Source organism: Anopheles stephensi, chromosome X (genome assembly GCF_013141755.1).
Source record: "Anopheles stephensi strain Indian chromosome X, UCI_ANSTEP_V1.0, whole genome shotgun sequence".
NCBI lineage: Eukaryota > Metazoa > Arthropoda > Insecta > Diptera > Culicidae > Anopheles > Anopheles stephensi.
This window is the reverse complement of record NC_050201.1, coordinates 3035913-3044952: the sequence shown is the minus strand read 5'-3', so window position 1 is coordinate 3044952 and position 9040 is coordinate 3035913. Positions and strand designations below refer to the sequence as shown.

General features: G+C 54.3%; 2 protein-coding genes across 5 annotated transcripts; one reads left to right on the top strand and one right to left on the bottom strand.

Annotated features, from left to right (window-relative positions):
- Positions 1 to 43: 43 nt before the first annotated feature.
- LOC118504080 lies at positions 44 to 5740 on the bottom strand. Of its 4 annotated transcripts, none has more exons than XM_036038160.1 (5): positions 5487 to 5740; positions 3349 to 4095; positions 3043 to 3286; positions 2348 to 2948; positions 44 to 1918 (listed from the first exon to the last, which is right to left on the bottom strand). In XM_036038160.1, the coding sequence occupies exons 2-5, from the start codon at positions 3891 to 3893 to the stop codon at positions 426 to 428; spliced, it is 2883 nt and encodes a 960-aa protein (XP_035894053.1). In that variant the 5' UTR covers positions 3894 to 4095; positions 5487 to 5740; the 3' UTR covers positions 44 to 425. The 4 variants fall into 4 exon arrangements, with proteins under 4 accessions (XP_035894053.1, XP_035894071.1, XP_035894062.1 ...); XM_036038178.1 differs by having other exon boundaries at positions 3349 to 4098; positions 5515 to 5740; XM_036038169.1 differs by having other exon boundaries at positions 5515 to 5740.
- A 635-nt stretch (positions 5741 to 6375) lies between these two features.
- On the top strand, positions 6376 to 8278 carry LOC118504146 (dual specificity mitogen-activated protein kinase kinase 6). The gene is made up of 2 exons (XM_036038249.1): positions 6376 to 7315; positions 7391 to 8278. The coding sequence occupies exons 1-2, from the start codon at positions 6664 to 6666 to the stop codon at positions 7876 to 7878; spliced, it is 1140 nt and encodes a 379-aa protein (XP_035894142.1). The 5' UTR covers positions 6376 to 6663; the 3' UTR covers positions 7879 to 8278.
- Positions 8279 to 9040: the final 762 nt, after the last annotated feature.

The window sequence follows — 9040 nt, the reverse complement described above, 5'->3', positions numbered from 1 at the left end:
CGTACATCGAATTCAACTCTACCCTGGGATGACACAAACCACGTTTGATAATATGATAATTCTTTATTCGCTTTATGCACGTTACAGTTCGAGCGAGAGAGAGAGGGAGAGAAAAAAGCATAATGCATAACAACTAAGAGCCAACATAATATATTCTCTACTGCACTGCGACCAGTAGCGAATTTAGCAGTAGTAGCTTGCTTTATATCTCTCTCTCCTGGTATAATAATCCTAACTTGTAGTAGTAAAAAAAAAAACAAACAAAAAATATCATTCACAAGTAGTATGTGGTGAGCAGGCAGTGTGTGTGTGGGGGTGATGTTTGGTGGTGTATAGATGAGCGCATATGAACGTTAAAACTACACAAAACGCGCGCACCGGTAGTAAAGGAAAATGCTATCACATCGTAGTTCCGCCACGCGGGTCTACCGGGCACGGCCGGCCATCTTGCGTCCTCCCGCACCAACCGTGCCGGCCAGCTCGGCCGGTTTGCTCTCCTCGTACACGAGCGGTATGAAGCGGGTGTAGTGTTGGCGGCCACTCCCGACCGAACCGTCCGCCTGCCGTGTCAGTGGCCGGAAGGTGGGCAGTGCGATCCGTATCTCCGTGACAGTGGGTTCGGTGATGGCGGGTGTGGTAGGTGGAGCAGGCGTTGAGGGTGGATTGGTGGTGGGGCTGGTGATCATCGAGCTTACCGGTGGTACGTTGGCTTCCGGTCGGGCCGGTGATGCTAGCAACAGATCGACCACGCTCGCTATCGTTGTCTCGTCGCCATCTTGCGGCGCCATCTTGGGCACGGTAGCGTCACTAACATTGCCACTAAACAGTGCGTCCCACGTGCGTCGCGCATATCGTTCCGCGCGCTCGAAAAACGATACCAACCGGGAAGGGAACAGTTGCACGGTTTGGGCGGTGGGTGGTAGATGCGGTGGCTCGACCCCGGCGCCCGATTCGCCCGCCGGAAGGGCGTCGGAGAAGGAGCGCTTCTCGTTGATGTGCAACGGTTGGGAGGAATGGCGCGGGATGCTGATCGCAACCGGCGTCCAGGAGAAGTGATCGTGCCCACCCGGATGCTTTGGACTGACGCTGAGCTCGTCGATCGAGCTTTTCGGTGGCGAAGGCGGAACCGTGCCCGGCGGCTGGTGTAGCTCTTCCGCCGTCCGGCACTCCGTACCGTCCTCATCCTCACCTTCATCGTTCGCGTGCAGCAGTATCGATTGCAGCTCGATCCGCACGGGGACATCCGCCTGGAGGGTAAGCGTCGCGCAGGAACCGTACGTTCGCTGGTCGTCCGCCGTCAGCAGAATCGGACCGATGCGCCACAGCTGCTTGCCAACGCTGGACCGTTGCCACCAACCGCCACGGTACGGCCGGTACGTGATCGTGAGTGCCCGTGGTCGATGGCCGAGCGCCGGGTGTGGCACCAGGATCGTGGTCAACCACTGGCCCGCATGAAACTCGCGATCCTCTCGTGCCTCATCCAGATGGAACGTCTCGTTGAAGGTGAGCAGCGGTGCACCACCACCACCACCCGGCCCATCCTCGATCCCGTTGCCCGTATCACCACCCTCGAGCGTTAGCTCGAAGCGACCCACCGTACGCAGCGGCAGCTCGTCCGGCGCATTACGCAACCGCAACCGGAACTGGTTCGCACAGTACGGTTCCTCGTCCCGCGTGCGCAGGTACAGCTGCCCGAACCCGCCGACGTCCCGGCTGGTCGCGTAATAGCCCATATGGCCGCAGGCAGAGCTGGTCCCGTTGCTCCCGCCACAGTCGAAACATTCGCCCGCCGCAAACTGATCGTAGCTTTCGCAGGGAAACGCCGGAAAGTGACAGCGGGGCGCAACGGAATCGATGAAGAACTTGTACGCCCGCCGGTGATTGCACAGCGAACGACCTTCAACCGTTGTCGGTGGTGCTGCGGGAAAAAGGAATGGAAATTGAATAACGTGATGGTGCAACGAAGCGGGAAACAAGCACTTTGGCACAAAATTTGGCTACAAACTGTCCAATTTCAGCAGGCAGTGGAGTGCAACATTTGTGGTGGCTTTAACCCACAATAAAAAACTGCACAGCATTTAAGTGGACGGTTGAGATATATCTAAACTATGGTGATTCGAATGGGAATGCGTCTAGAACAGCTTTATAGCTTTCACCTTCACGGAAGATTACCGCCATTAGGCTAACGCTAGAGCAGCTGCCCTCTGTCTGATCGTGCCTGTTGGCCTTGTGGCGAGGAAGGCAATGGCAGCAATTAACTGTCGCTAGCCAGATTAGCATTTAGTCCAACGCATAACCGGTGATCGTATCACCGTATCACCGTAGGCGACACTGGCAATTAACATACCCCAGATGATGTCCGTGACGGCGCCAACAAACAGATTGGTGCAGCCGTGCTGCACCCGCCCCCCGTTCGGGTAGTAGTCGACCGTGCCCATCGGCTGCCAGGACCCTAACCCGCCGAGGATAAGATTTTCCCCGTTCGAGTGGATCACATCGACGTACCGGGCGTCCCCTGCGTCCAGCCGTACCTCGGGCGGCTGTGCTTCGAACAGTGGACCGGCCGGATCCAGCCCGGTAATGCGCCACAAGCCGGCCGTATTGGCCGGCCGTTCCGTAGCCTCCTGCGCTCCGGTGGTCGTCTCGGTGTCATCGTTCGTGCTGCGCCGTACCAGCTCGTTCGCACCGTCCGGCGATGGTACGGTCGGTTCGAGCGGTGGTATACTGGAGCCGGAAGCAAACTCGGCCCCGGCAAAGCCAGCGACGTGCGAACCGAGGCTAAAGCCGATCAGGTGCACGCGCGACAGTCGTAGCCCGTTGTGCGTGCGCAGCAAGCGCAACAGCAGCGCTAATTGGCGACCGACCAGCCGCGTGTTGGCTGCGGCACGCACGTAATTCGGCAGTTTGGCACCATTCTCCCAATCGACGCAGATTACGGTGCAGTTTTCCTGTCAACAACGAAACAGAAACAGGTAGAGGGTGCTCATTAGAGAAAGGTGGTTATGATGGGGACCTAAAGGGGGGGTTTTGGCCAGTACTTACCACCGCCATCAGGGCAGTGCGCATCTCGTAGATCCAAACCAAACCACAGTTAGCACCGAAGCCATGCACGATAACGCGCACGGTACGATTGCTGAGATCGCCGAACGTTTTTAACAGCGAGGAGGACATTCCGGTCGACACCGGGATGGAGACGGTATCGTTGGTACCGTTGGCCCAGTACGCTGCCCCAAATCCAGCCACTACCAACTCCTCGTACGAGAACTCGATGAGAGGTTTTTCACTCCTGCAGAACAAACACCTGGTTAGAGAATGCGCTCGGATGTTCCGGACTACAGAGACACTTACCGGTGGGTGGTTGTGTACACGAGAAATCGTGTGTTTACCTCGGCCGGCGATGAAGGCAACATCTCCGGCAGGTGATCCGTCTCGTGGAAACATCCGAGCGGTCCGTAACACACCACGGACGCATCGGAGTCGTCACCATCGTCCGGATCTACGGCTATCGGGAGGGTTTCATTCTTAACACCCTCCTTCGGTGGTTCCTTCCCGTACAGATCGTTCCGATCGGCTCGCTTCTTGCGCCGTCGCAGAGGTTGCTGCAGATCCTCCTCCTGACCGCGCTCCACCTCTTCCGGCACATCCTTCGTACGACCGTGTTGATGTAAGCTTTTGCGCCACGAGGCGATTGATTGTTGGGCGGCCAGTACCTGTTCGCGTTCCTGGGCCAGCTCGAACGCATCCCGCACGGACCACTGTTGTTGGCGGGCAGAGGCCTCTGCCGTAGGTTGATTGACGGGGCGCGGATCATCGGTGTACGCTCCGGCGATGCGCCATACCAGCAGTATGGCACCCAGCAGGAGCACCATCCGGGATGGAAGGACTGCTAACATGATTGTTCAACAATTGCACTGAGCGTTGTCGGTCGCTTGGCGTACCGTTTCATTCGCACTGTTCGGACCCAACTAGGGCACGGAAAGGTACGCGATCGGTACAGAACACCCGAAACAGACGATTTTAATTGCGGACCGGAAAGCAACACCAATTTTCGATGCTTCCAGCTGTAGGTGCTACGTCGATTCGCCCGATCGTTGTCTGCTGCAACAGTTACAATACTCAACTTGATCCCGAACAAACAACAAAACAGAGAGAGAGAGAGAGAAAAGGCACAACAAAAACCCAACCTGTGTGAAGGTGGGGATAAACTTAATCTGTGCGAGGGGTTGCACCTAATCTTGCGTTCCCTTTTTCTGGCTGGCTACTACCCAGCTGCTGCCTTTGTTTTGGTTCACAGGCAGCGTGACACGGATTTTTAATGATCGCCGCGTGCCGCACTTACAAAAACTTTAATCGAACTTTCTGCCAACTGCCGCGCGTCTCTTAAGAAGCTAGCGATTCATTATGTACGGTTCCGTTTCGCCCGATTTGCTGCTAATTGTGCTACGGTTTCTTCTCGGGGCGGCCCGTGACGCGGTACCGTTTTGGCGTTTTGGTTTGGTATGGTTGGTAGGGATCCGTGGAGCGTACGGAACAGCTTAGGACACGGAGGACACTTGGCTGGGCTTTTGGAATCACAGTCGTGTTGGTTGCACGAAATTTTGGAATGTTCCGTCAGCTGCTCAGCTGTTGGTACCGTTACAGGGAGTCCCAAAGCACTGCCCACCGTTCGATCACACCAGCACCGTTAGTGGAGAGCGTATCTGCAACAGTCCGCCGCAGTGATCGTTCGAACCGATCCGCCATTCACAACCGCGAAGGACATTCACACTGTACGACGACGACGTTCAGGTGAAAGATGTGTTTAGTCAACGAAGTACGGGAGAGCTTTCACTTGAAGCGCACGGTGCGGGCCCCGGATTGAAGTGGCATGACCAAACACTAGCAGCCACTAGCACCAACCGCGGCGAACACGAGGAGAAGGAGGGTGGTTCGCAGCAACCCACCAACAACAACAACACCAACGGTATATTCGCCCGCCGATCCCCTTCCCACCTGTGCTTTTTTTTTTCTCGTGCGCTCTCGTTCTCGCTCGCGACCGTTGGGCTTGGTCAGGCGGAGCAGTAGCAACAGCAGCAGCAGGCGATGCTTGATGCACACAATTCAAATACGCGCGTTCGTTACCCACCACCTTGCGCGGCACCAAGTCGGCCCCGTGCGCGAGAAAGAGCGAGCGCACACATGGATGGAAACATGGAAATGGGCGAGATCGAAGGAAGGAGGGTTGCGTAAAAACCTGGGAAAGCACGTCCGCGGCGGTTGTCGACGGCGGGAGGCTGCGTTGCGGCGGGATTGCGGGAGAGGGAAGAAAAAAGATGCCAACGCGAGCAAAGCGACGAACTCGCCAAACGGGACCCGCCGCCGCCGCCGCCGAAGTCGAAAGATGCATTCGCAGGTACGATTTCGTACGCCGCACACGTACTGTGCCCCCCGCTGTCGAAATATGGGTCAGCATTGGGAAAACCGAACTTTGAACGTGGAAAATGTACATTTGGTAGCTTGCGCGTCTCGACGTACGTCTGTGTGTGTGTGTGTGTGTTTGCTGGAGAGCTTTCACATCTTAACCAACACAAGCTGCAGGGAGTCCTGGCAGCGGAGGAGCGGGGGAGGTAGAGATGGGCTAGGAATTAGATTGCGATCACTATAGACACGCGACACATATCCGGTGGGGGTTGGCTTGATGCACCCGAAACGAACGAGCACGAATTTGTGTGTATTTCGATGTTCGGTAGGTCAGTTCAGAGTATGTCGTGGGGTTTTACCAGTGGTGCAAGTGATGCAGCAGCAGCTGAAGCAGGGAGAAGAAAACAAAAAAAAATCTCACCCCTTTGAGTGGTTTATAGGGGTGAGTTGTGAGATTTAGGGGTGCGTACGGTTTTTTTGCTGGTGATCTTGATCCTGAGCAGTCATCTGAGATCATCCATAGTTTCTTTCGTGATTATGTCAGAATGCGTATGCAGCTTAACAGAGTTTCCAATTTTCTAGAAATCCTACTAAAGTTTTCCTAATATCTCTTTCGGGACGGTTCGCTAATACTCTCTGGTAACAATTTTTTTCCTGAGTTTTCTTTCCATCAAATATAATAATTCATCATTATATAATCTTTTCAATAGTATGCAAAATTAATCTAATCACAATTCATTCGATATAAGTGGTTTTGGTTGATAAATTAGAGGACTTTCCATCTCCTAACATCAACAGTCCGCTCATCAACGGTCGATTCAAAAATTCCAAATCACACCCCTGGCAGCTGTCAAATCACACAGCATCAAGCTGTACACAAACAATTATTTACGGAAGGATTTGTACGACGCTATTAATTCGGGCAATAGTTTTCTGTGCAAATTTACTAATTTTCAATTGTTTTCGACAATTCGGGACAAAAACGGCACCCCGGACCTTTTGTAGCCGTCCGTCGTCCGTCCGGTACGCGGTCGTATAGCTGTGATGCTGTCAAATAGCCGATTGTGACCAGAGGTGACAGATCCCCCGCTGGTGCTTGGTGCAGTGACAGCCTCGGTTACGGTTTGCCCCTTTTTTATCAACTCAGAAGCACGCAAGGTTTTTCTGTTGTCGGTCGGGGTTTCTCTGGTTTGGGCTGTTGCTGCTGCTGAGTATCGCCTGCACTGCCGCGCTACTCCTCCTCCTTCTCCATCCGCACGCACGATGCCGCGGAAAAACAAACCGATTATCAAGCTGAAGCTGGACGGTGACACCGGTGGCGGTAGCACCGTGCCGGACAGTGCCGAGGGTGCGACACCGCGCAACCTGGACAAGCGCGGTACGCTGACGGTGGGCGAACGATCGTTCGTGGTCGAGGCGGATCATCTGCGCAAGCTGGCCGATCTGGGCCGGGGCGCGTACGGTATCGTGGAGAAGATGCTGCACCAACCGTCCGGCACGGTGATGGCGGTCAAGCGCATTACCGTCACGAGCGGGATGGGTGCGGGCGGTGGCCTTGGCGGTGGTGGCGTACAGTCGCAGGAGCAGAAACGGCTGCTGATGGATCTGGACGTGTCGATGCGGGCGAGCGACTGCCGGCACACGGTACAGTTTTACGGTGCCCTGTTCCGCGAGGGCGACGTGTGGATCTGCATGGAGGTGATGGACACGAGCGTGGACAAGTTCTATCCGGTGGTGTACAAGCGCCCGGGGCGCACCATCCCCGAGCGCATACTGGGCCGGATTGCGCTGGCGATCGTGCGCGCCCTGCACTACCTGCACACCGAGCTGCGCGTCATCCACCGGGACGTGAAGCCGTCGAACGTGCTGATGAATCGGCGCGGCGAGGTGAAGATGTGCGATTTCGGTATATCGGGTAAGTAGTCAATGGGTCATCCGAACCCCATCTGCGCACCCACTAAGCGATACGGGTTTTTGCTCGCCCCGGTAGGTTATCTGGTGGATTCGGTAGCGAAAACGATCGATGCCGGCTGCAAACCGTACATGGCACCGGAACGTATCGATCCGAGCTCGTGCAGCCGGACGGCAGGCTACGACATCAAGTCGGACGTATGGTCGCTCGGCATCACGATGGTGGAGATCGCCACCGGCCGCTTCCCTTACGCAACCTGGCGGACCCCGTTCGAGCAGCTGAAGCAGGTGGTGAACGATGAACCGCCCCGGCTGCCCAAATCCGCGGCCCCCGACTCGGAAGAGTTCAGTGCGGAGTTTCACGCGTTCACCGCCAGCTGCCTGCAGAAAAAGTTCCAGCAGCGGGGCAACTACGAGCAGCTGCTGGCGATGGAATTTCTTCAGCGATACGGGGCCGGCGACGTCCAGGCCGACACCAGTGATATGGCGGAGTACGTCTGTGCGATACTGGACGAGCGGGATGGTGTGCCGGCGGCCGAGGACGGTGGCGGGGAGCTGGCCAATTGACTTAGATGTAAATAACACCGTTTGATTGTTTATTATTATATATATTTTTTGAATTTATCAGTTAGGGAAAAAATGCATTGTTTACCAAACGAAAACAACAAAAAAAAAAACAAACAAATGGTACATGCATATAAGAAAACAAAGCAAAAACAAAACACAAAAAATATAAAACTATAAAAACCAATAACAAAAAAAAATTATCTGTAACTATGCCGCCGTACCGAGACAAGCGTACGGTTCGTTTACAAAACTCGATCAAACAGTCGCCTCAAAACGTGGGCGAGGGTGGTGTTCTATTGTTACTTAATTTAAAAAAAATACACAGAACCCTTTCATAATAACAAGAAATAAACTTGGTGGCTGACGAGGATAAAAAAGCACAACCACAAGCCACGACTACTGCTACAGGGACCTAGAGCGAGAGAGAGGGAATAGAGTTGAAAAGTAGAGTGTATAAAATTACATTAAAAAGGGTTTTCGCGAGGACAGCCGAAGGGCGAAGGGTCGAAAAAAAAAAACGCAGACGTTTAAATGGAAAATTAATTGTTTTCCCTCGGTCGGCCGATTATGCATAGAGCGCGCGCGCGCGGGTGTGTGAGTCACCAGAAACGCGTACAGCTTTGCCCCGAGAGCTGCATCTATGCAATCTCCACCCCCCTCCCATTCTGTTCGAACCGAGCGGACAAACCACCATGAACCAAGAGAGTTGCATAATTGCGATAAGCGCGTTGATGATATGTTGGAAGATCGCCGATGTAACTGACCTGCAGCTGATCTTGTTTTTTTTTGCCTAGAAATGTATCTCACAGCGGCTCAGAACAGATTGCAGGTTGTTGAGGTGAACAGCCCAAACCCTTTTGGGAGTGTGAGGGCAAAATTATAAGTTTCGCCTTTTTGAAACCCCCTTATTAGGAACTTGGCGGTTAACGACGTCTAGCAAGACCGTCCGGTTTGGCGGTTTACTTGCAATTTGGTCAGCTCAAGCTCGTACGGAGCTTCGATGATCGAGACCTCATTGGCGACCCCTGCCCAATCAGGTTGTCCGACGCGTCTGTCGGAGTTGCAAATGCAGTTCGAGTAAAGGAAAGTCGATTTGCTTATAGAGAGAAATCTCCATTTCACTTTACAGCCGAATTGCACCCTCCCCCCCCCCCCCCTCTCG

Coding starts and splice junctions, on each gene's coding strand:
- LOC118504080 (XM_036038151.1), bottom strand. CDS start 3,893: ATGTTAGCAGTCCTTCCATCCCGGATGGTGCTCCTGCTGGGTGCCATA. Junction 3,287..3,348: donor GTGTACACAACCACCCACCG/GTAAGTGTCTCT, acceptor TTTGTTCTGCAG/GAGTGAAAAACCTCTCATCG. Junction 1,919..2,347: donor CGTCACGGACATCATCTGGG/GTATGTTAATTG, acceptor TTTTTCCCGCAG/CACCACCGACAACGGTTGAA.
- LOC118504146 (XM_036038249.1), top strand. CDS start 6,664: ATGCCGCGGAAAAACAAACCGATTATCAAGCTGAAGCTGGACGGTGAC. Junction 7,316..7,390: donor GTGCGATTTCGGTATATCGG/GTAAGTAGTCAA, acceptor TCGCCCCGGTAG/GTTATCTGGTGGATTCGGTA.